Here is a 26,657-nt window from a genome sequence, read left to right on the forward strand (position 1 = left end):
CCTGAAGTCAGGAGGACCTGAGTTCAAATATGACCTCAGACATTTAACACTTCCTACCTTATGTGATCCTAGGCGGGTCACTTAACCCTAGTTGCCTCAGCAAAAAAACAAAACAAAACAAAACAAACAAACAAAAAAAACTTCCTTCATCAATTGATTGATAAAGTTTAATACGCTTATTATATCACCCTTTATGTTTAAATCCCACACCCATTTTTGACCTTATGTTATGTGAAATATTGGTCTGCACTGAATTTCTGCCATACTACTTTCCAGTTTTTTTAAAACAGGTTTTGTCCCAAAGTTTTAGGTCAAACACTAAATTACTATGCCATTTACCATTTACCATTTTTTCATAATAAAAACTATCCATTTTTCATTTTGTAATGCTCTCTATCTAGTTTGGTCAAAAATTCTTTTTTTCCCCCTATCATTCTAGAGAGTACTATAATTCTCTTATTCATCCAAGACCATAACCACAGTGTTATAAATTCCTCACTCTTACACATGCCATATATCCATTTCAATGTCAAATCTAGTAGTTTCTCCCTTATAATATCTCTTCTATAATTAACTTCACTTATATAGATATTTATGCAGGCCCTCACCATTTTTAGCCTCACCTACACAAAAGCTTTCAAATTCCTCTCCTTGCTTCATGCCTTTCCATTTTCAAACCTTCAAACCAAATGAAGGTATTTGGTTGCCAAGATGATTTTTCCTAAGTATGTTACATTGTTATATTAAGCAGTTTTTCAGTGATGCCTAACGTTCTGTGACCCCATTTGGGATTTTCTTAGCAAAAATACTGAAGTGTTTTGTCATTTCCTTCTTCAGTTCATTTTTACAGATGGGGAAACTGAGGCAAATGGTTTAAGTGATCTGCCCAAGTAATATGTGTCTATGACCAGAAAAATAAGTCTTCCTGATTCCAGGCCCAACATTCTATCCACTTCACCACCTAGCTTCTTTTTTCCAAAGTAAAGATATGATGATATTATTCCTGAGGATGGGATGGAGGTCAGGTAGCCACCCCCAACCTCAATAAGATCCAGCAGTTCCATGTTACCTCCAGGATTAATTAAAAAGTTCTCTGTTTGATATTTAAAGCTTCCACAATTTGGCTGCTTCCTACCATTACAGTCTTTGTATACAAAGCCACATAATATGGCTAAATGGGACTTTTTGCAGTTTCTTGAAGACAACATTCCATTTCCTCTTTCTGTGCCTTTGTACAAATTGTCCCCCCTACCTATTTCCTTATCGCACTCTCTTACTTTCTCTAACTTCCTTCAAGACGCAACTCAAAATCTACCTTCCACAGGAGGTTTTTCTGATTTCCCCCACCTCCTAATCCCTTCTTCTTTCAGATTACTTTCTATCTACTCTATATACTGACAGCACTGATCCTGGAGTCAAGAAAACCAGATTTTAAATTTGGCTTTAGTATCTCCCTGGGCAATTTGCTTAATCTTTATTTGTCTCACTTTACTCATTTGTAAAATAAGAATAATAAATTCGCGATTACCACTAGTACCTGGAATGTGCATACACTTATAGACAACACAAAATCCAGTAGACCTGAAAGATGAACAGCTCTTGTTCAGAGAGAACTCAACAGGTATCACGTCCAATTAGCAGCCTTGAGTGAAACAGAGTTGGCAAATGAAGGCCAGCTCACTGATACTGGACAGACATATTTCCAGAGTGGCTGCAGTAAAGGGGAATGAGACTGGTGCAGGTTTTGCAATCAAAACTAATATAATAAACAAGCCCCTGTGTCTTTCAAAAGGAGTGAACGAAGGGCTCATGACAATGGTATTGCCCCTTGCAGGAAAATGCCACACCACTGTCATCAGGGCTGCACTACCACCATGACAAACCCTGATGAGGTCAAAGAAAAATTTTATTCTGGAGACCCTTATCATCAATGTGCCAATGTGCCAGGACAAGCTTATACTTCTGGGGGACTTTAATGACAGAGTAGGCTCTGACTACCAGACATGGCAGGGAGTCCTGCATTGGAAGGAATGGAGTGGGAAACAGCAACAACAATGGTCACTTACTGCTGAAGACTTTTGTATCTCATCACCTTCTCATCACCATCACTATATTCCATTTACCTAAATGCAATAAAACTTGATGGATGCACATGTGATTATAAGAAGAGGTAGACAGTATGTGAGAGTGATAAAAGCAAAGTATGATGCAGAGTGCTTGATTGCTCTCTGACTTTTACTCTCTCCAAGCTGAATATTCACATTCAACAAAAAAGCAGGCCCATGGCAAAAAGAAGCAGAAGAATTAATGTTAATAGATTAGAGTGATTCTCTAAGAGGGAACAGTTTGTTGCTACCTTGGAGGGTAAGCTGAGCCAACACACAGTTAGCAATAGTGGAACAGAAAAGAAAAGGAGTAGACACCTTTTAGGGATCTGGTGTACAGCACTGCTTTTGTCCATATGGGTCAGAAAACTTGCAAACATCAAGACTTATTTGATGAAAATAGTGGAGAAATTCAGAAGCTGCTAAATAAAAAAATGGGAACTCTGAAGGGTATTCCAGGATAGTTTATCCATCTCTAAGAAGCTAGCATTCAATTCCATCAAAAGTAGAATCAAAACTTTGAGAGATGCAGAATTCTTGACTCAATAAGAAGACAGATGAAATTCAGTTTTATGCTGATAGTAACAATCAAAAGCACTTTCATGATGCACTGAAGGCAATTTGTGGGCCAAAGACTTATGGTATATTTCAACTACTCAGTGATGAATTGGTTGGTGACAAGGGCATAATCCTTGAGAGATAGGATGTACACTTTCATAAGCGTTCACCACAGACTGTCACCAATCAATGCTGAAGCCACTGTCCTTAGGTTGAAATCAAACACTTCCTAGAGAAGGATCAACTAAAAAAGAGGTTTTGAAGGCCATTAGACTACTTTTGTTTGGCAAATTACCCGGTACTAATTCTATTCCAGGTGAGATTTACAAGGTGGATAGTCTACTATTCATACAAAAGCTGACTGAAATTTTCCAGATTATATGGCAAGAGATTATGCCTCAGGAATTCAAGGATGTTTCCACTGTCCATTTCTATAAAGGTAAAGAGAACAGATTGTTCTGTGATAATCATGGAGCAAGGATGTGTGTGTCTCTCTCTTTGTCACCACTGGCAAGATTCTTGCCAGAGTCCTCCTTAATAGACTGATCCTATACCTGGAAGGTCATCTAATTGAGAGGATGGCAGTTTCAGGAAGGACTGAGGAACTGTTGATATGGTGTTTGCTGCTCAACAACTCCAGGAGAAATGCCAGGAGCAGAACAGAGGTCTGTATACAACATTATTTATACATCTGACCAAGGCCTTTGATACTGTCAGTCACAAAGGCTTATGGAAAACTGTCAAAATTTGGTTACTCAAGAGAAGTTCTCCAGTACAGTATGTCAGTTTCATGATGACATGTCTGGATTCTGGACAATGGACAATGCTCTTGAGCTCTCCCAGTCGCTAATGCAGTGACACAAGCTGTGTGCTTGCTCCCATGCTTTTTTTAGCATGAAGTTTTCAGTCATACTGTCAAACTCCTTCAATGAGGATGAAGATGGCTTTAAAGTCAGTTACTGCATTGATGGTAAATTCTTCAACTTGAAAAGGGTATAAGCCAAAACTAAAGTGGAGAAAATACTGGTGCATGATTTTTTGTATGCAGATGACTGTGCCTTCAATGCAGCCTCCAAAACTGAGATGCAACAAAGTATGGTATGCTAATTTTGGGTTAACAAATAAAATCAAACTGGTTCTCCCTCAGCCAGTACCAATGGTTTCTAGAACCATTGGTTATGCAAATGGAGAAATTTTGAATGCTGTGGATAAGTTCACTTATCTTGGCAGTATATTTTGCAGGGATATACACATCGATAATAAGGTTGACACACACATGCCTTACCAGTGCTAGCTCAATGTTCGGAAAGCTCCAAAGGAATGCATGGGGAAAGAGAGTATATTAGCCTGACCGCCAAACCGTCTACAGAATTATTGTGCTGACTTCACTTTTGTATGCTTGTGAAGCCTGGACTGTGTATCAGCACTATGCCAGGAAACTGAATTGTTTCCATCAGAATTGTCTTAGGAAGATTCTGAAATTCACCTGATGGGATAAGATACCTAATTTTAAAAAACTAAACCAAACATTCAAACTCTATTCCAGACAGCACAGCTCTGTTGGACTGGCCACATTGTTTGAATGTCAAATGTATACTTTCCAAAAAGGTTATTTTCTGGAGAACTCATACAAGGAAAGGTATGACTTGAGAGACACTGGCACAAGACAATCCAGCATAGCATACCCTCAACAGACAAGGTGCTGTGCTCCATAAGCAAAGCTGAAGTGAATTAGCTCAGAAGAAATGTAAGATGTGCAAGGTTGAGAATCTACCCCCAAATGTCCACATAGACTATTTGTGTTTGATCTATGGCAGAGCATTCCAAGCTTGTATTGGCCTGATCAGCAACAGATGGACACACTAACTTGACTCTAATTTAATGATGTCATTTTGATCCTCTTTGATAATGAAGGACAACAATCAATTATTATTATTGTTGTTATTATTATAATTATTGTTATGAGATAAAAATTGTAAACCATTTAACATATAATAACTGCTTATAGAAATGTCAGCTACTATGTACTGCACCTGCCCTTGCCAATTGAAATACCGAATTTGTGAATACAAGCATTCTTTTTTGCCTTTCTCTGTATTTTTAGGACTTAGCTCAGTGCCTGGTAAATAATAAGATTTTAATAAATGCCTGTTGATTAGCTGACTGATTAGTGGAATACGACTCTGGGAGGTCCTATGAAGAGAGAAAGGCTTCAGGTGAAAGCGAAATCAAGATATTATCCATTGTCTAAAGGCTAGTCTAGATGAGCTGGAAAATGCTTAGTACCATTTTAGCCACCAAGAGATGAAGCTTTTGGTGACAGTAATTTATGCAAGCTCTACTTAATGACACTAGGTTGAGATATTTATCAGTGGAATTTTAGCTTTTTCCAATTTTGAAGGTATATAAACACATTTACATATGCATATAAATACATATGTGTGCATGTACATATTCCAGATCCTTTAGGATGTGGACAGATAAGATATAAAGCACAAGTGGAGCAGTGAATTTTACTTACTTTGCTCTTTTGGCCATCTCATTGCCATCCCATCGTGGGCTGTATGGATAATTTTTCTGGGCCTGAGAGTACAACTGTCCACTGTTGGTAAAGTGGTAGACTGATTGGAAGGTGAGAGTAGGCTGGTCTCGAGGGAAATATAGGGGAAGATCAACTGCAAAGACAAAAAAACAAAACAGTAAATGCAGTTATGGAATGGAATTATTTCAGGTTCAAGCTATAATTAACTACCAGAACTGTACTGAGTGAACATTATATGATCAGGATGAGATTCTAGCTCCAGTTATGCTAGTGACTAGTCATATGAGTTTGGGCAAGTCTCTTATTTGCCTTGGTTGTCATTTCTTCATGATAGTTGATTCTGGGCCATAGACAGAGAAGACTGAGATTTGAATTTAAGGTTTTAAAGAATTTATAATATAATGAGATGAAATGAAATTAATTGGTACATAGAATATATTATGAGATTAATGACTACTGATTTGTACTACCGAAACTCAGAGAAAGGAGAAAGTGTTCAGAGAAGATAGGACTTGTGGTGAGTCTTAAAGAATGGTTTTGACAAGTAGAAGGGTAGTGTTAAGTTTTAAAAAATTCATTCATTCAAGAAAAGCTTTTTTGAGAACCCATTATATAAAATCATATCTTTTATGTTCTCTTTCTTAGTAATCTTATCAATCCCCATGCGCATAACTATATTTATGAAGATGACACTCAGATCTCCCACATAAACAACTGCCTGTTGCACATTTAAAAATTAATATTCCATATGAATAGACAATTTTCAGATGAAGAAATCAGTCAACTACAGTTATGTGAAAAAATGTTCTAAGTCACTATTGATTAGAGAAATGCAAATTAAAACAACACTGAGGTACTACTTCATACTTATTAGATAGGCTAAGATGACAGGAAAAGATAATGGTGAATGTTGGAGGGGATGTGAGAAAACTGGGACACTGATGCATTGTTGGTAGACTTGTGAAATTAATTCAACCATTCTGGAGAGTGATTTGGAACTATTCCTAAAAGGCTATAAAACTGTTCATACCTTTTGATCCAGCAATGCCACTACTAGATCTGTATCCCAAAGAGATCATAAAAGATGGAAAAATATCCCCATGTGCAAAAGTATTTGTAGCACCTTTTGTTGTGGCAAAGAATTAGAAAATAAGTGGATGTCCATCAATTGGAAAATAGTTGAATAAACTGTAGCATATTAAAGTAATGGAATATTATTATTCTATAAGAAATAATCAGCAGATTGATTTTGGAAAAGCCTACAAAGACTTACAGGAATTGATGCTGAGCAAAACAAGTAGAACTAGGAATACAATGTATATAGTAACAGAAAGATTTTTTCTATTCTTTGTAGATTTTTCTGATATTCTGGAAAACTACTTCTGAATGGCTTTAAGATTAAGTAATTTTTTAAAAAGTTAATTATTATGTCTTTTTAAACTCATGTATAATGAATTCAATGTCAGTGTCAAAGTGGGAGTTTCTTTAACAGTTCTATTGATGAATTTCAACAAATTAGAATAATTTTTAATTATAATTTTTAGGATTTTTAATGTCTTTTAGCCTCATTTTCTCAAAGTTAAACAAGGTAATTTCAGTTCTTACTAACTTACATCAAAACAAATTTATTTTAAGAAAAAATTAAGGAAACATTGAAATCATTGCTCCTGGTTCAGAAGCTGGCTCTTCAGTTTTATTCAGCCATAGTACTGTCCTGGGAGGCTGAAGTTAACAAAAGACTAATTTCAGAATAAATGAATTCTTATTATATTTATTTTATTCATTGGATTTTTTTTTTTTTTAATTTCACAAATTCTGTTTTTCAAGGAGCTTTTTTTTTTTTTTTTTTTCATTTTGCCAAAACTATTTTTTAAGGAATGGTTTCCTTCAGACAATTTCTATTTCCTTTTTCAAGCTGGCATTTCCTTTCCCCATTTTTCTTCTAACTTTCTTTTAAGATCCTTTAAAAATTCTTCCAAGAGAGCATTTTGAATTGGAGACTAACTTATATCACCCTTTGAGATTTCATCTGGAGACAACACCTTCAATGTCCTTGGGGTTTGAGGTCTGTTCTTCTCTGTCTCTATAAAAGCTATCTATTGTCAGAGTTCTTTTTTGCTTTCAAAAGCTGAGGTCTGCTCATAGGGCAAAAGGGAGACTGTTTCAAACTTCCTCTAGAGGCAATAGTGGCTACACGGTGCTCTGGGGCTGGTGCTACTGGCTTCCTATCTATGCTGGGTGGGTGTGGTCAAGTCCCTTGTTATGCTGGGGTTCAGGGGCTCACTCTTTGCCTTCTGTAGTTGAGCTGAAGGTCTCACAGTTAGACTGCTGATTCACAGGCTTCACCAGGATAGAGTAGCCAACTCTGTTGTATTTTGGCTAAGAGCCTCCCACTACATTCCTGAGGTAGAATCTCTCCCCCCTGGACCTCCTTGAACTGCACTATGCTTGCCAGAAGAGCCATGCCCTTCCCTACTTGATTGAAACAGATCTTTCCTGAATTTCTTCTAAAATATCTTTTGTTGGAATTTTGTTACACTTCAAATATTTGTGGATTCTGTTACTCCAAAATATAATGTTCTAATGCCAAAATGTAGTGTTCTTATTTAGTTTTCTGAAGGTCTTAGGAGCAGCCTTCCTTTCAGCAGAGTAATCACCACAAGAATAACCAGGTGTTAAAGTCCAAAAGTCTTTATTATCTCCTAATAGTTTCCTTGTCTGGGGGCCCAGCTAGCTTTCTTGAGAGCCTTTCAGGAATCTTGGTTTCAGTGGAGAAGCGAAGGAGGAGAGCCTGCCACCATGGTAGTGTGAGAGGGAGTGAATGAATCTGTCTCTCAGTCCCCCAGGAGAGCCACCAGGATCCTGATCAAAGATGGAATGAATCTCATCCAGTCCTTGCTGACTGTTTTATATATATACTCCAGTATCACAGCTGTGAAACTTGTGGAACTATAGTAAGTACTAAGTACATGTACTGAACTAGAGAACTATTAAGCACCATGCTAAACTAGACAACTGTTGTCTTTATCAATTCCATGGACTTAACACCTTGTAAGAATCCTTGTTTCAGATACAGAGTTCTGGCCCATAACACCAAAACCAGTTCAGAGGCTTGAATCTGTTAATCTGAGGGAAGCCAGGAAGCGCTCAGATAAAGACCTGTTCACTCTCTGCCATCTTGGCTCTGCCCCCTTTTTTGGACACTATTTACTTTAAAAATACTTTACAAAGTTAACGAATCATCACAGAAACCTGTGATCCTTATTATGAAGGATCTTAGAGAAAAGAAGAGTCTCAAGGGAAAGCTTATTTGAAGGTACAAAGGTAGTTAAGTGATCTGGACTTAAGGAATCAATCCTGATTAATGAAAACAACAGAAAGATTGTGAAGAAATAGAGAACAAATTTCTGAATAACATCAGTAAAAATAGCCTGAAAAATAGAAACTATGCCAGAATCCTAAAAGTGTCTTAGAGGAAAAAAACACATCAGGTTGTGTTTACATAATATAAAAACTGCTAGTCAGTTGAATTTGTTCAAAGGAAAAAAATATTCAAAACCATTTATTTCCTATTTTTTTTTTTTTTTTTTTTTTTGGAAAAACAATGGTTTGGTCAATATGCTTTTCAAGAGGATCATTTTGGTATCAGATACAATGTGGCAATAGTGGAGAGAATGATAGACATTTAAGTCTGGAAGAGCTGACATTTGTTTAACCTGGCTAAATATCTGATTCCTTTTTCTGAAAAAAGAGGATAATCTCTGTACTACTTACTTCACAGGGCTGTTAAGAAGCTCCTATCAGTTACTAATATCATAGAGTTTTCATAATAGTTCAACTTACATAGAACATTAAAACAACCTATGAGGAAGGTACAGTTTCATCTTTCAGATGAGGAAACCAGATTGAGAGAGGTTAAATGCTCATGACCACACAAAGTAAATTTAACATAAATTTTAAATCAAGTCTCTCCCGACTTGACACCCAACATTCTTTGCACTACCACATTGCTGACTTATCCCAAAATCAAGAAAGATATGATATGGTCCTCCCTAGCTATGCAATCTTATTTTCTATTTTTTTCCTAACATGTAACTTCAGTTCTAGAAGTGTGCTTTCCCCCCTTTCTATTAGCCTTTGTACCTTCTATATGCCAGTTTCCTATTTTTATACTTCCTACCCAGCTATTTTTTTGGTCACTTCATTGCAGACCTGTTGGCTAGGGTTCCCTTGCTTAGAAGTGGCTCTCTCTAGGAGAAGAGAAAAATAATAATACCTGAGGTTTGCATAGTAGCTGCTTAAGGATAATTTCCACTAACTATCCATTCCTTTACTCTTTTTATTGTCAAGAACACCATTCAGCTAACCACACTTCATGCTGCAGCTTCAGTTCCTGTGGATTTAGCAGTCACTAACTGCTGGTAAATCCTCTGGCATTTTGTTTTATTTGCTAACCTGATTTTTGATCTCCTTGATTTGAAAATTTGTATATTTTGTAAGTTTATTCAGTGTCCCAGCTACTCATTCATTCCCTTATGCCTGAGGTAATACTTGAAACAATTAACTCATGTTCCATTCTTCCATGAAGCCTTCTCTAGCACCTGCAAACCATACAATTTCTAGATATTTGTTTTCAGTACCATAGAGTTAGGTTAGTACTTAGTTTAAACAATCAGGAAACAAGAATGTGAATTTTCTTTAGGAATTAAATATCTAGCTCCTTGAGCTAAAGTTTTAAACTTGTGTTTCTTAGGTAGAATGTATAGTTTACTTATTATGCACTTGCCGACTGACAGAAAAATATGTAACACATAGGGGTTATTCAGTTAATTTTTATTTTCCTTTTTTTTAAGGTATGTAAAAGTATTTTATATTTATATCTTTTAAAATTAAGTTGCTTTTTAATTAGTGTCTTTTGACTGATTTAAGTCCATAAGAAAAATAAGGCCTGCTCTATGAAGATAGGCAAAAGAATTAAAATTATATAGCCTATAAAAGAGAAGACTAACAAATTAAAGAACTTTCTGTTAAAAGAGCATAGTGAGGATCAGTTTCCATGTTCAAAATGAAAATTCCTATGTCCATCTTGTATATACTACATTTGGATGCGATTGGATGATGAGGGATTTAATTTGAGAAAAATACTTCCGATTATGAGATTTAAACTACAATCTTCTCTGGAGGCTGGAATACAGATTATTAGTTTCTCTCTTCTTTCTCAAAGATCAACAATTATTTCACTATTCTGCACTGTTTCTCAAGATAGAATATGACATGGTCAACATCCTCATAGCACTTATATTCTAGTAAAAGAATGTGATAAAATCACAAGAGATAGCACTTGATTTGTACTTTAAAGGAGAGGTGTTCAACTAAGGAGTAGGACATCCTAGGCATAGGGAGCAATTTAAACATAAACATAGCAACTGGAGAACAATAGGGCATGTTAGGAATTCAGAGTGTTCATTGTGGCATCTTAAGACAGGAATCACAGAGTCACAAAAGAATTTGTTAATATTTGGTTAACTCAATATAGACAATTAGGTAGCTTAGTGTATTGAAGTCAGGATGACCAGAGTTCAAATCTGGCCTTAGACACTTACTAAAAATGTGTGACTCTGGTCAAGTCACTTATCCCTATTTGCCTCAGTATCCTCATCATTATCTTTGCCAAGAAAGCCCCATGGACAGTATGGAGTCATGAAGAGTGAGACACAATTGAACTACAAAACTCAATACAGAATGATTGTAGGAGATTTTTAAAAATCTATTTCATTTCAGGACTCATTTCCAATAACTGAGTTTTAATCCCTAGATTTGGAGTAATATTAACCAAGTTTCAATTCTGCTACCACTACTTGGGTAGTGGAATGGAAAGGCGATTGGCTGGTGAATTAGAAGATCTGTGATCAAACCTAGCTCTAACACTTACTTCCTATGGGACCTTGGGAAAGCCATATGACCTCTGAGCCTTCGTTTCTTACCTGGTTTTTAAAAATTCTTTTAATGAATTACTTATTTTTACACATTTTATAAAGTTCTGAGTTCTAAATTCTTTCCCCTCAGCCCAAGAAGGCAACCAATATGTTAATTATGCAATCATGCAAAAATGTTTCTATATTAGCCATGTTAGAAAAAAATTATAATGTTCTTAGAAGTTACATCAGTCATCTTTCCATATTGGAATGCAAATGGTTCAGTGTTATTGAATCTCCTATATTTTCTCTTTCATATTTACCTTTTTATACTTCTCTTGAATCTTGTGTTTGAATGTTAAATTTTCTATCCAGCACTTCTGATCTTTTCATCAAGAATTCTTAAAAGTTTCTGATGTTCATTAAAAGCTGAAAGATTTTATTCAGTTTTGTTGGGTAGGACATTCTTGGTTATAATCCCATTTCCTAGTAATGGGGGGGGGAAGATAAAAGATAACAGGGAGGAGACATGTCATTTTCTGAGCTCTTCCTACAACTTTCCTATTATCAAAAAATCCAGTCTCTGAACTGGTTTTGGACTGACAGATTCCACGAATATTGGGAGTGTAACAGATTACTAGAAGAAGATAATTTTGAAGATCTCCAGAAAAGGTCTGTTTCAATTGGGCACAGAGGGAGGCAGGCCAAGCAAAAGCAGGCTGAGCACAGTGCGGCCTTGAAGACTGGATGGTGGGAGCTCCATAGGAGGGAGAATCTATGGGGAGGGCTCCACCACAGTGTTGGCCAGTAGATCAAAAGAGAAATTATAAAACACCCAATATAAACACAAAATATCAACAGTGAACCCCAAAATGCCAGAATCTCATGGGACTTGGCCACGCCCACCCAGAGCAACAAAAGTCAGTAAGCACTGACTCAGCGCAGCTGCTGCAGCTTATAGAGGGAACCTGGACAATCTCTCTCTTGTCCTAAAAGCAGACCTCAGCTTTAAAAACAAAAAAACAAAAACACAAAAACAAAAACAAAAACAAAAACAAACTCTGACCATAGATAGTTTTTAAGGTGAAAGAGATTTCAAACTCTTGAGGAGATTAAAAGCAAACCGTCTCCAGATGAAGCCCCAAAAGGTGATATAAATTGGTCCTTATCACACAAGGTTCTTTTGGAAGAAATTAAAAAGGATTTTAAAAGAGAGCTAGAAGAAAAATGGGACAAAGAAATGAAAATTTGCAAGGGAGTTGGGAAAAGGAAACAAAGAAATTATCTGAGGAAAAATCCTTACAAAATACATTTAGTAAAATGGAAAAAGCATATCACTCCTTACAAAATAGTTTTGACAAAATGGAAAAAGAAAACAACTCCTTAAAAAACAGAATTTGTGAAATGGAAAAAAAAATCCATAGAATACAACAACTCATTTAAAAATTCAATTGGGCAAATACAAAAAGAAGTATAAAAGACAACTGATGAAAATAATTCACTAAAAATCAGAACTGAACAAATGGAAATGGATGACTCAATGAGGCATCAAGAATAAGTCAAGCAAAAAAAAAAAAAAAAAAAAGAAAGAAAAGAAAAAAATAGAAGAAAATGTAAAATACTTCCTTGGAAAAACAACTGACATGGAAAATAGATCTAAGAGAGACAATCTACAGATTATTGGACTTTCTGAAAACCACAATGGAAAAAAGAACCTAGACATGATCTTTCAGAAAACCATCAAGGAAAATTGCCCTGATATCCTAGAACCAGAAGCTAAAATAGCCATTGAAAGAATTGACCAATCACCTTCTGAAAGAGACCCCAAAATGAAAACTTGAAGGAATATTGAGGCTTAATTTCAAAACTATCAAACTAAGGAAAAAATATTGCAAGCAGCCAGAAATTAAACAATTCAAACATCGAGGAGCCACGATCAGATTACCCAGGACCTAGCACCTTAAAGGATCAAAGGATCTGGAATTTGATATTACAAAAGGCAAAAGAACTTGGAATGCAGCCAAAAATAAACTATCTTGCTATTAAACTAAGCATTTTCTTCCAGGGAAGAAGATAGACATTCAACAAAACAGGTGAATTTCATTTATTTCTGATGAAAAGACCAGAGAAGAACAAAAAATTTGACCTCCAAATATAGGACTCAAGAGAAGCATAGAAAGGTAAAAATGAAAGAACTCTTGAGAGAACTATATCTCTGTTATGGATGTGCATAGAGAGTGCAGATATAATTTGATTTTACTGTCATAATATAAAAAAGAAATTAGAGACAGAAAGGGGATTGCATTGGAAAAAAGGAGGGAAATGGAGGTAAAATGAGGGAAATTACATCTCATGAAGAGGCAAAGAAGACCTATTATAATTGAGGGAAAGAACAATGATGAACATTATGTGAATCTTACTCTCATCAAATTTGGCTCAAAGAGAAAATATTACACATATTTGGTTTCACAGAGAAACTTGTCTCACTTTAGAGGGAAGTGGGAGGGCAAAGGGGAAAAGAAACAGGGAGGCTAATAAAAGGGAAAACAGAAATAGTTGTGGAAAGATATATGAAAGGGGAAGGAGCTACAAAGGGAGAGGGCTGCTTGAGTGAAGTGATGGTCAGAATTAAATACTGGGGAGAAGGGAAAGAAGGAAAGGGAAGAGAAAAGCATAATTTGGGGTAAATAAGATGTCAGGAAATACAGAATTAGTCATTTTAACTGTGAATGTGAATGGGATGAACTCTCCCACAAAACGGACAGGGATAGCAGACTACATTAAAGGCTAAAGTCCCAAAATTTGTTGTTTACAAGAAACACATTTAAAGCAGAATAATTCATACAGAATAAAGGGAAAGGCTGGAGCAGAATCTATTATACTTCAGATGAAGTAAAAAAAGCAAGGGTAATCATCCTGATCTCAGATCAAGCAAAAGCAAAAATTGATCTAATTAAAAGAGATAAGGAAGGAAACTATATCTTGCTAAAAGGTACCATAGATAATGAAGTAATATCAATGGCAAATATATATATATATGCACCAAGTGGTATAGCATGGAAATTCCTAAAGGAGAAGTTAAGAGAGCTGCAAGAAGAACCAGATAGCAAAACTATAATAGTGGGAGATGTTAACCTTGTTCTCTCTGAACTAAATAAATCAAACCACAAAATAAATAAGAAAGAAGTTAAGGATGTAAGAAGAATATTAGAAGAGTTAGGTATGATAGATCTTTGAAGAAAATTGAATGGAGACAGATTGGTTCATGGAACCAATCCAAAAATTGGCCACATATCAGGGCATAAGGACCTCAAAATCAAATGCAGAAAGGCACAAATAGTAAATGCATTTTTTTTTTTCAGATCATGATGCAATAAAAATTACATTCAATAAAAGGCTATGGAAAGAAAATATCCCCAAAATTAATTAGAAACTAAATAATCTTATCCTAAAGAATGAATTGGTGAATTCTCCAATTGATAAATGGTCAAAGGATATGAACAGGCAATTTTAAGATGAAGAAATAGAAACCATGTCTACTCATCAAAAGGTGTTCTAAGTCACTACTGATCAGAGAAATGCAAATTAAGACAACTCTGAGATACCATTACACACCTGTCAGATTGGCTAAGATGACAGGAACAAATAATGATGAATGCTGAAGAGGATGTGGGAAAACTGGGACACTGATACATTGTTGGTGGAACTGTGAATGGATCCAGCCATTCTGGAGAGCAATTTGGAACTATACTCAAAGAGATATCAAACTCTGCATACTCTTTGATCCAGCAGTGTTACTACTGGGCTTGTATCCCAAAGAGATCTTAAAAGAGGGAAAAGGAACCACATGTGCAAAAATGTTTGTGGCAGCTCTTTTTGTAGTGGCTAGAAACTAGAAACGAAATGGATGTCCATCAATTGGAGAATAACTGAATAAATTATAGCATATGAATATTATTGTTTTGTAAGAAATGACCAGCATGGGGCCTCTAGGTGGCGCAGTGGATAGAGCACAAGCCCTGAATTCAGGAGGACCGGAGTTCAAATCTGGTCTCAGACACTTAACACTTCCTAGCTGTGTGACCCTGGGCAAGTCACTTAACCCCAGCCTCAGGAAAAAAAGAAAGAAAGAAAGAAAGAAAGAAAGAAATGACCAGCAGGATGATTTCAGAGAGGCCTGGAGAGACTCATATGAACTGATGCTGAGTGAAATGGGCAGAACCAGGAGATCATTATACACAGCAACAACAGGACTATAAATGATCAGTTCTGATGGAAGTGGCTCTCTTCAACAATGAGATGATTCAAACCACTTCCACTTGCTCAATGATGAAGAGAGCAATCTATACTCAGAGAGAGGAGAGTGGGAACTGAGCATGGACCACAAAATAGCATTCTCACTCTCTCTGTTGTTTGCTTGCATTTTGTTTCCTTTTGCAGTTTTTTCTTCCTTCTTGATTTTATTTTTCTTGTACAGCAAGACAACTGTATAAATATGTATACATATATTGGATTTAAAATATATTTTAACATATTTAACATGCCATCTAGGGGAGGAAGTGGAGAGAAAGAGGGGAAATTTTAGAACAGAAGGTTTTGCATGGGTCAATGTTAAATAATTACCCGTGCATAGGTTTTGTAAATAAAAAGCTTTAATTAAAAAAAATGAGAATGAATCAATGAAACAGCAAATCAATACAATCAATAATTTCATTCAAGAGAATGACAATAATGAGACAACATATCAAAATTTGTGGGATGCAGCCAAAATGGCAATAAGGGGAAATTCTATATCTCTAGATGCTTACTTGAAGAAAACAGAGAAAGAGAAGATCAATGAAGTGGGCTTACAACTAAAAAAGCCAGAAAAAGAATGAATTAAAAACCTCCAATTAAATACCAAATTTGAAATTCTAAAAATAAAAGGGGAGATTAATAAAATCAAAAGTAAGAAAACTACTGAATTAATAAATAAAACCCAATAAAATAGATAAACTTTTAGTTAACTTGATTAGAAAAAGGGAAATCAGGGGGCAGCTAGATGGCTCAGTGGATAGAGCACCAGCCCTGAATTCAGGAGGACCCGAGTTCAAATCTGATCTCAGACACTTAACACTTCCTAGCTGTGTGACCCTGGGCAAGTCACTTAATCCCAGCCTCAGGAAAAAGAAAAAAAAAAGAAAAAAAAAGAAAAAGGGAAATCAAATTGTTAGTTTCAAAAATGAAAAGGGAGAACTTTCCACCAATGAAAAGGATATTAGAGCAATAATTAGGAATTATTTTGCCCAACTTTATGTCAATAAATTTGATAACCTAAGTGAAATGAAGGATACCTACAAAAACATAGATTTGCCAGATTAACAGAAAAGGTAATTAATTACTTAAATCATCCCATTTTAGGAAGAAAAAAAAAAAAGTAGAACAGGCTACTAATCAATTCCTTAAGAAAAAATCTCCAAGGCCAAATGGATTTACATGTGAATATTCTAAATTTAAAAAACAATTAACTCCAAATACTATATAAACTATTTTTAAAAATAGGGAAAGAAGGACTGTGAAGTCTGGGTTAGCTCCCTGGAGGCCTCAGAATCAGTCAGAGTCAGGATAAACAAAAGTCCTTGGTCTTTAGGGGGAGAAGTGAAGGGGCTTGACAAAACTGCCACATGCTCTCCACCAATCTCCCTTCTCCTCTTCCTCCTCCAAAGTGACTCTGGTTTATCTCACTCCACCTCCTAATCCTTCCTACAGTTATCTGTACACAACAAAAGATCGAGCCAGCACAGAATAGTGAGAAGGGTTATTTTTCCAAGCATATGCTAATAGAATATTATCCAATAGGTAATTAGCCTTAAGTGCTCGGTTGTCTGATTCCAGTGCACCTATTCAGAGTTTCAGCCCTTTACAAAGGACTCCTATCAAATTCCTTTTATGACACAGACATGGTACTGATCCCTAAATCAGGTAGGATGAAAACAGAGAAAGAAAATTATAGATCAGTTTTCCTAATGAATATTGATGCAAAAACCTGAAAGAAAATATTAGCAAAGAGATTATAATAAGTCATCCTCAGGATAATACATCATGACCAAGTAAGATTATACCAGGAATGCAAGGCTGGCTCAATATTAGGAAAACTATTAGCATAAATGATATATCAATAACCAAACTAACAAAACCATATGATTATCTCAACAGATGCAGAAAAAGCATATGATAAAATCCAACACCCATTCCTATTAAAAACAATAGAGAGTATAGGAATAAATGGCCTTTTCTTTAAAACAGTAGCATCTATTTAAAACTATCAGTAAGCATCATATGTAATGGGGATAAACTGGAACCATTCCCAATAAGATCAGGGGTGAAACAATATTCACTCTATTGTATTAGAAATGTTAGTTTGGCAATAAGAGAAGAAAAAGAGATTAAAGGAATTAAAGAGTAGGTAATGAGGAAACCAAATTATTGCTCTTTGTAGAAGGTATGATGGTATACTTGGAGAACTCTAGAGAATCAACTAAAAAAAACTACTAGAAACAATCCACAACTTTACCAAAGTTTCATGATACAAAATAAATCCACAGAAATCATCAGCATTTTTATATATTACCAACAAAGTCCAGCAGCAAGAGGTACAAAAGGAAATTCTATTTAAAATAACGATTGATAATTTAAATTATTTGGGAGTATACCTGCCAAGGCAAAGTCAGGAAGTATATGAGCACAACTATAAAACACCTTCTACACAAATAAAGTCAGATCTAAACAACTGGAAAAATATAAAGTGCTCTTGGGTAGGTTGAGTGAATATAATAAAAATAATACTACTACATAAATTAATCTACTTACTTAGTGCTATACCAATCAAAACCCCAACAAATTATTTTGCAGATCTAGAAAAAATAATAACGAAGTTCATCTGAAAGAACAAAAGGTCAAGAACTTCAAGGGGATTAATGAAAAAAAATACAAATGAAAGTGGTCTAGCTGGGCCATATCTAAAAACTATATTATAAAGCAGCAGTCATCAAAACCATTTGGTACTGGCTAAGAAATAGAGTAGTCAATCAGTGGACTAGGTTAGGTTCACAGGACAAAAAAGTCAATGACTATAATAATCTAGAATTTAATAAACCCAAAAGACCCCAGCTTTTGGGATAAGAATTCACTATTTGACAAAAACAGTCTGAGAAAATTGGAAACTAGGCATTGATCCACACCTAATATCATGTATATACCAAGATAAGATTGAAATGGATTGATGATCTAGACATAAAGAGTGATATTATAAGCAAATTAGAAGAACATAGGATAGCTTACCTCTCAGATCAGTGGAGGAGGAAGGAATTTGTGACCAAAGAACTAGAACTAGATATCATCACTGAGCACAAAATAGATAATTTTGATTATATTAAGTTTAAAAGTTTGTTTTTTTTTTTTTTTGGTACAAACAAAACCAATGCAGACAAAATTAGAAGAGAAGCAATAAACTGGGAAAACATTTTTACATTCAAGGGTTTTGATAAAGACCTCTTTTCATTTCTTTTCTTTGTTTTTTTTCCCCTGAGGTAACTGGGGGGTTAAATGACTTGTCCAATGTCACACAGGAAGTATTAAGTGTCTGAGGCCAGATTTGAACTCAGGTCCTCCTGACTTCAGGGTTGGTATTCTATTTACTGTACCAACTAGCTGTCCCCTAAAGGCCTCATTTCTAAAATATATAGAGAACTAACTCACATTTATAAGAATTAAAGCCATTCTCCAAATGGTCAAAGGATATGAATAGATAATTGAAACCATGTCTAGGCATATAAAAAGGTGCTCTAAGTCACTACTGATCAGAAAAATGCAAATTAAGACAACTCTGAGATACCACTACATACCTCTCAGATTGGCTAAGATGATAGGAAAAGATAATGACAAATGTTGAAGGGGATGTGGGAGAACTGGGACACTGATACATTGTTGATGGAACTGTGAATGGATCCAACCATTCTGGGAGAGCAATTTGGAACTATGCTCAAAAAGCTATCAAATTGTGCATACCCTTTGATCTTAAAGGAGGAAAAGGGACCTGTACGTGCAAAAATGTTTGTGGCAGCCCTTTTTGTTGTGGCTAGAAACTGGAAAATGAATGGATGCCCATCAATTGGAGAATGGTTGAATAAATTATGGTATATGAATGTTATGGAATATTATTGTTCTGTAAGAAATGACCAGCAGGATGATTTCAGAAAGGCCTGGAGAGACTTACATGAACTGATCCTAAGTGAAACGAGCAGAACAAGGAGATCATTATACACTTCAACAACAATACTGTATGAGGATGTATTCTGATGAACTTGGCTCTCTTCAACAATGAGAGGATCCAAATCAGTTCCAATGATCTTCTGATGAAGAGAGCCATCTGCACCCAGAAAGAAGACTGTGGGAACTGAGTGTGGATCACAACACAGCATTGTCATTCTTTTTGTTGTTGTTGGCTTACATTTTATTTTCTTTCTCATTTTTTCCTGGTTTGATTTGACTTTTCTTGTGCAGCAAGATAATTGTATAAAATGTATGCATATATTGGATTTAAAGTATATTTCTACTATGTTTAACATATATTGTACTACTTGCCTTCTAGGGGAGGGGATAGGGTTAAAGGGGAGAAAATTGGAACACAAAGTTTTACAAGGGTTAATGTTGAAGAATTATCCATGCATATGTTTTGAAAATAAAAAGCCTTAATAAAAAATAATAATCCTATTTTCTTTGCTTTCTGGAATATCATATTCTGATATTTTAATGTGGAAGTTGACTGTAGTTTCATGATATTTGAATTATTTATTTCTGGCTGTCTGTAATATTTCCTCCTGGACCTGGGAATTCTGAAATTCTGAATACAATTTCTAAGAATTTTCATTTTGGGATTTTTTTTTTCCCCAGAAATTGATTGGTGGATTCTTTCAATTTCTACTTTACCCTAAGATAATCTCGAGACAATCTTTTTTTGATAATTTCTTGAAATATTATGTTTTTTGACAATGGCTTTCTAGTAGTCTAATAATTATTAGATCATCATTCCTTGATCTATTTTTCCTTATCAGTTGTTTTTCTGATGAGTTGTTTCACATCTTATTTTTTTTCCATTCTTTTGATTTTGTTTTATTATTCCTTGGTGTTTAATTGAGCTATTAGTTTCTCCTTGCCCAATTCTAATTCTCCCCCCCACCCCGCCCCAGGCTGGTTAAGTGACTTGCCCAGGGTCACACAGCTAGGAAGTGTTAAGTGTCTGAGACCAGATTTGAACTCGGGTCCTCCTGAATTCAGGGCTGGTGCTCTATCCACCGCCACCTAGCTGCCCCCCCCCCCCTTCTAATTTTTAATGAATTCTTTTGTTGAGTGAATTTCATGCCTCTTTAAGTGAAATGGACAAAAGACTGGCCCCCTCATCCCTGAGTCAAGGGGCCTCAGGCTTATAGGAAAATGTTGCTTAAACTAAATTAAGAGAAGTGTTATGTTCATGAGACCCCAGACTTTCTGAGAAGTGTGTCTCTAACAGAGTCAAGACAACATTGCAAAACGTGCCGACAGGTTCTGTTGTGTGCTCACTCTCATCCAGACACTTCCCCATTGTAAATAAGCAACTGTGTCAGTGATTCCCAAAATTTGTAACCACAAGGCTGTACCAGGATGTGGCAAATAGGCTTAAAAGTATACCTCACTAAAGGTTCAGGGCTGATCTCTACTAACCTGTCTAGTGAGGTCAGTTGCCGTCCGGCTAATAAATGATGCTTGAAATTGAATAATCTGATCAGAGTTGTCTATCTCATGTCTGTCCATTTCATAACTATTTAGATAATTTTGGTTTTTAAGGTGTTGTTTTCTTTGATATTTTTCTGTGCTTCCTCATCTTTTTTTTTTAACCAAACTGTTAATTCTCTTTTCATAACTTTCTTGCATCACTCCCCTTCCTGCCCCCCAATTTTTCCTCTACCACTCTTATTTTTCTTTAACTCTTGAAAGAAGTCTTACTGTACTTGTGTCCAATTAGAAATATTTTGAGGTTTTGCTTGAAGCTGTTTTAGAGTTATTGTCTACTTCTGAGTTTGTATTTTGGCAGTTAATAGCTTTTTATGGTCAAATTCATCTTTGATGTTACTGTTTGCCTATCTCCTCTGCCTAATTCCTGATTTTGAACTTTATGTTAAAGTTGGGTTTGACTTACCTAGAGGTGAGAAACATATCTTTTAAGCTTTTTCATGCTGCGGTTTTCAGTTAGTTCTGGAAGTCTGAATGCTTTTAGCACTTCCAACCCAGTATGATCCATGGAGCAATGTGATCACTGCTTTCCTGGTCTGTGCTCTGGTCTTTACCCAGGAAAGGCTCCTGATTCCCTGCAGATGTAAGCACTGGCATTCTTCTCCACCCTGGAACTGTGACCCAGAACTGTGTATGGGCAGTACCCAGAACTGGGTACTAAGTTGCCAGTACCCAGTCCCAGCAATGGGTCCACTTATAATCTCTTTCTGACTAGTTGTCTGACCATCTTACCATCTTTGGGCTGAAAGCTCCCAAAGCTGCTGCTGCTATCATGGCCACTGTTGCTGCCATATGTATATGTGTTCTGCTCAGGCTTCTATTCTGATGTTACAAACCTTTCTTACTGGCTTTTTAGATGACCTTTAAGTGAATCTATCCTCCAAAATCTTATTTGAGGTGTTAAAGTTGTTTATAGGGAAACATCGCCATTATTTTCCTCTAGATGTGAACCCAGATATTCTCTATCCCAACAGTAGTTATCTATGGCTGGGTTCTTTTTCCTTTGCTTCCTCATTTTGTTTTACTATTTTTTAAATAATGAATAATGTAAATCAAGTTCTAATGCCAAGGTATTCAGGACAATGATCTGATTAAGCCTCAGGTTCTTATTATTATTTTCTGAGGTCTATCTAGGAGTTCAAACTGGGGCTCTCCTCTCTACTCCTAGACCAAATGTAGAGCATCTAGCCACATTGTCCCACATATGCTCTTGCTCCTTACAATCTTTTTTTTTTTTTAAATTCTTTTTAGGCAGCTTGTGGGGAAGGAGAGATGAATGTAGAGTACTAAATAAAATATAGGATCTGCTTGATGCCTTTTTTGTTTTAATAAAAATCTTTTTTTCCCCCCTCTGTTACAAAGAATGGTTTTTTAGAAGGGGGGCTGTTAAGAATTTATGTGGAAATCTATTAGAAAAATATGTTTTTCGGATCAAAGAATAATTAGTTTAAAGGCTCTGGACTATTCAGAAACCTCATGTCCTTGAATCATGAATACTTTTCTTTAAGAAGGCAATCGAAAGGACATGGTAAGTGCGCCTAATACACAAAAAATGAAACTATCTTAATTGATATGTAAAAACAAGTACAGATGCAGCAGCCACTCCACAATCAGGTATCACTGACTAATTAGAGCAAAGAGCAAAGTAAATATGAGATTAGAAAGAAGGATAAAGATTAAAAAAAAAAAAAAGCACATACAACACTGTGATAACAGACCCTGTACCAACTTATCTAAATAAGCTGTTCAATTTTATCCCAAAATGGGAAAAAGAAAAGAAGAGACTGAGGTTGACTTTGACCTCTACATTTTTAAGAGATGTCTAAATGATACAAAAGTAGCACCAAAACACAGGCAAAAGAATCTGCACGCTTTCTCCAAAAATAAATCAAACAAGCAAAACCCCAAACTTTTTGCCAAGTACATAACCACAATAGCCAAAAGCACTATCAATACATGGTATGTTGATAAAATATTATAGTGTAGAATGACAGAAAACTAGTTAATGTATAATCATATATAATATAATTTATAATATAATTAATAATATAATCAAACAAAGCAGCTGAGAAGATAATAATCTAGGAGACAGCTGAGAGATCCAATTAAACCAGATCATCTGAAAGTGTAAAGGAAAGCACAAGGAGGGAAACAAACAAGTGCAAAATTTGTCAGATTTTATTTTGATCTAGTTTCTTTAACAATGATAATTGGCATCTTAGTGCCAGCTGACTTATATGAGGAAGCTATAACTATTTTTCACAGAATCACAGACTGAGAATTGGAAAGGATCTCAAAGCGTCTAATCCATACAAGAGAGGATTTCCTATACGGATATACCTTTCTAATAATTTCACCTTTGCTTGAAAACCCCCAAAGAAGAGGAATTAACCACTTCTTGAAGCAACCCATTCCACTTTTGGTTAACCCTAATTTGTTGCAAAGTTTTTTTTTTTTTTTGTTGTTGTTGTTTTTTTGACATTAAACCTAAATGTGCTTTTAGTAACTTTCACTTATTGTTGCTTTTGGTTCTGTTTTTTGAGGACAAACAGAAAAAGTCAAATCCTTCTTCCACTAAACAGTTCTTCAAATACTTGAAGACAGATATGGGTCTTATTTAAATTAAACATGCCAAATTCCTTGCCAAATAATGTCAAATAACACATATATTTAAAAAGAGAAAATTGAAAAGAAAATTTATCTTGACCAAAACCATACATGGAAAAATCTCTGAAATATTTGGAATCATTCAGATATTTTAAACTTCTATATTCCTAAAAAACAATAGAAAATATCATATATAAGGAACTCTATCAATGTTAAACTGTCACTACAAAGGTGGTTTTCATATTGTCTCCCTGACTAGAATATGAGCTCCTAGAAAACAGGGACAATTTTTTTTTTGCCTTTCTTTGTGCCTCAGCATTTAGCAAAGTAGAATATTTAATAAGTAATTGTTTACCATGATGATATTTATACAGCCTTCATTTTCATTCTTTGTCTTTTCCATTTACACTAATTTAACTTCCACTTAGAATGACAACAAAGCTAATTATTTTGTTTTCCTGTTTCTTCTGTTTAATCCATTCTGTTTTGGTTCATGTACTATTCTTTTGCCTTCAGAAATTATTAGATTTATTTAGTCATTTTCCAAATAATGGTCATTTAGTTGATTCTAGTTTTTTTGCTACCACACACACACACACAAAAAAAATTGCCAACATACTTTGGTATTTATTGACTTTTATTTCTGTCTGACTTTGATTTCTGACATTTTGATAACTTTTAAGTATAATTACAAATAGTTTTCCAGAATGGATAGATCAATTCACAGTTCCACCAACAATGTATTAGTATGCCTGTCATTCCACAGCCTTCCCAATGGTCAGTCAATTAACCATTTATATCTTTTGTCATTTTTGCCAATTTGCTGGTGTTACAATGAAATCTTATAGGTGTTTTGATTTGAATTTTTATTAGTGAGGGTCATTTGAAATGGCTAATACTTTGAAATTCTTTTAATAACTGTTTTATCTACAAGGTAGGTAGACTCTTGCAGACAATTTTTAATTTTATAATCACAGAAGTGAGGGATAGAGAAGATGATGTCTAGTTATATCTACTATTTGATTTTCAAAAAGCATTTAATTCGAAGAAAATATAGCTCTGAAATCTAAAAAAAGTTTTCCAAGGGAAAACAATGAATGATAAATTAATTTTTCTAATTGGTAGCAACTCTGATAAAAATGATTTTAATTGGGATTGCAATTAAAACTTGAGGTTTTTGACTTAGCATGCTCTTGTCACTAATTGCCAAGGATAATTGAATATTAGCTCTATAAATTCATGGAGCAAGTACCTACTTTTGGCATTGGGCTCAGCTTGTTCTTCTAAAATATTGGAATTGAATTTCATTTTGTAGAAAAGCTGGTGGTTCATTGTTGTCCTAGGAACAACATAATCTTTACAATGGCAAAACCTCAGTTATTTAGAACTCTCAAGGAATAAATTATTCAGGTGACTGAACTTTCTAGAATAGGCACTTGAGAGCTGCCACTTTTTAGCACCTTAATTTAAAAAAAATAAAAAGTTTTGGAGAGAAATTTAACATGGATGAAAAAATATTTTTCCACATGATAGAGAAGGATAGACACTCTGGAAATTTAACCATAGTTTATGATATTGAGCAGGGCCGACTCAAGCCTTTTGAAAGAAAAAAAAATGTACCATATATAAAACTGGTAATGGGCCAATAAAGTCTATCCAGAATTTTTGGTTTTGTGGATGAAACTTAGGGCAAAAAGTGATTGAGGGTATAGTCTTACATGAAATTGCTAAAATCAAAACAGAAAACTACCATAAGTGGAAAAAAAATTACAAATTGGCTGACAGAGAATACAACTTGCAGTTCTCAAGAACAGCTTTTCTCAGCAATTTAGTAGAAAGTAGGCATAGAGCAACATCTCACATCAAATACAAAGATAAGGTTAAAATGAGTACCTGATTTAGATATAAAGAGAAATATCATAAGCAAGTTAAGGGAGTATGGAATATTTTACTTTGTCAGATCTAGGGATAAGGGAAGAATTTATGACTACAGAAGAGATAGAGACCAGGATATAGAATGGATTATTTTGCTTACATTGAATTAAAAACATTTTTTTTTTTTTTGCACAAATTGATGCTCCAAAGATTAGAAGGAAAGCAATAAATATGGGGGGAAATTTTTACATTAGGTTTCTTTGACAAAGGCATTGCTTCTCAAATACATAAAAATATGACTACCCAATTGATAAATGGTTAAAGGGTAAGAACAGGCAGTTTTCAGAAGAAATCAGAGCTATCAATAATCACATGAAAAATGCTCGAAAACACTAGTGATTAGAGAAATATGACAGGAAAAGTTAATGAAGAATGTTGGAGGGGATGTGGGAAAACTGGAACACTGATACATTGTTGGTGGAATTGTAAACTGATCCAGCCATTCTGGAGAGGAATTAGCTATGCTCAAAAAGTTATCAAATTGTGCATATCCTTTGGTCCAGCAGTCTTACTACAGAGATTACATCCCAAAGAGATCTTAAAGGAAAGAAAGGAATCCACACGTGCAAAAATGTTTGTGGCAGCCCTCTTTGTAGTGGCCAGAAACTGGAAACTTGAGTGGATGCTCATCAGTTGGGAAATGGCTGAATAAATTATGATTTATGAATGTTATGGAATACTATTGTTCTGTAAGAAATGACCAGCAGGATGATTTCAGAAAGGTCTGGAGAGACTTGCATGAACTGATGCTGAGTGAAATGAGCAGAACCAGGAAATCATCATACACAGCAACAAGATTATACGATGATCAATTCTGATGGACATGGCTCTTTTCAACAATGAGATAATTCAGACCAGTTCCAATGGTTTTGTGATGAAGAGAGTCATCTGCACCCAGAGAGAGGGTGAGGATGGATCACAATATAGCATTTTCACTCTTTTTGTTGTTGTTGGCTTGCATTTTATTTTCTTTCTCATTTTTTTCCTTTTTGATCCAATTTTTCTTGTTCAGCAAGATTATTATATACATATATATACATATATTGGATTTTATATATAATATACAATTATATATATATGTGTTTAACATATTTTGGATTATTTGCCACCTAGGGGACAGGGTGTAGGGAAAGGAGGATTTTGCAAATAATGCTGAAAAATTATCCATGCATGTCTTTTGAAAAGAAA

At 35.1% G+C, this 26,657-nt stretch overlaps 1 protein-coding gene across 3 annotated transcripts in view; it reads right to left on the reverse strand.

The window, feature by feature from the left end:
• The window catches only part of BABAM2 (BRISC and BRCA1 A complex member 2), a 514,351-nt gene that overhangs the window by 61,942 nt on the left and 425,752 nt on the right, over positions 1 to 26,657 (reverse strand). For all 3 annotated transcript variants that reach the window (XR_012486190.1, XM_074288294.1, XM_074288295.1), the window contains one exon: positions 5,185 to 5,338. Coding sequence is in view for 2 of the 3 variants with exons in the window: in XM_074288294.1 (XP_074144395.1) it covers positions 5,185 to 5,338 (154 nt within the window). In the remaining variant the exon portion in view is untranslated. The remainder of the gene's footprint in view (positions 1 to 5,184; positions 5,339 to 26,657) is intronic.

Source organism: Sminthopsis crassicaudata, chromosome 2 (assembly GCF_048593235.1).
Source record: "Sminthopsis crassicaudata isolate SCR6 chromosome 2, ASM4859323v1, whole genome shotgun sequence".
Lineage (NCBI taxonomy): Eukaryota > Metazoa > Chordata > Mammalia > Dasyuromorphia > Dasyuridae > Sminthopsis > Sminthopsis crassicaudata.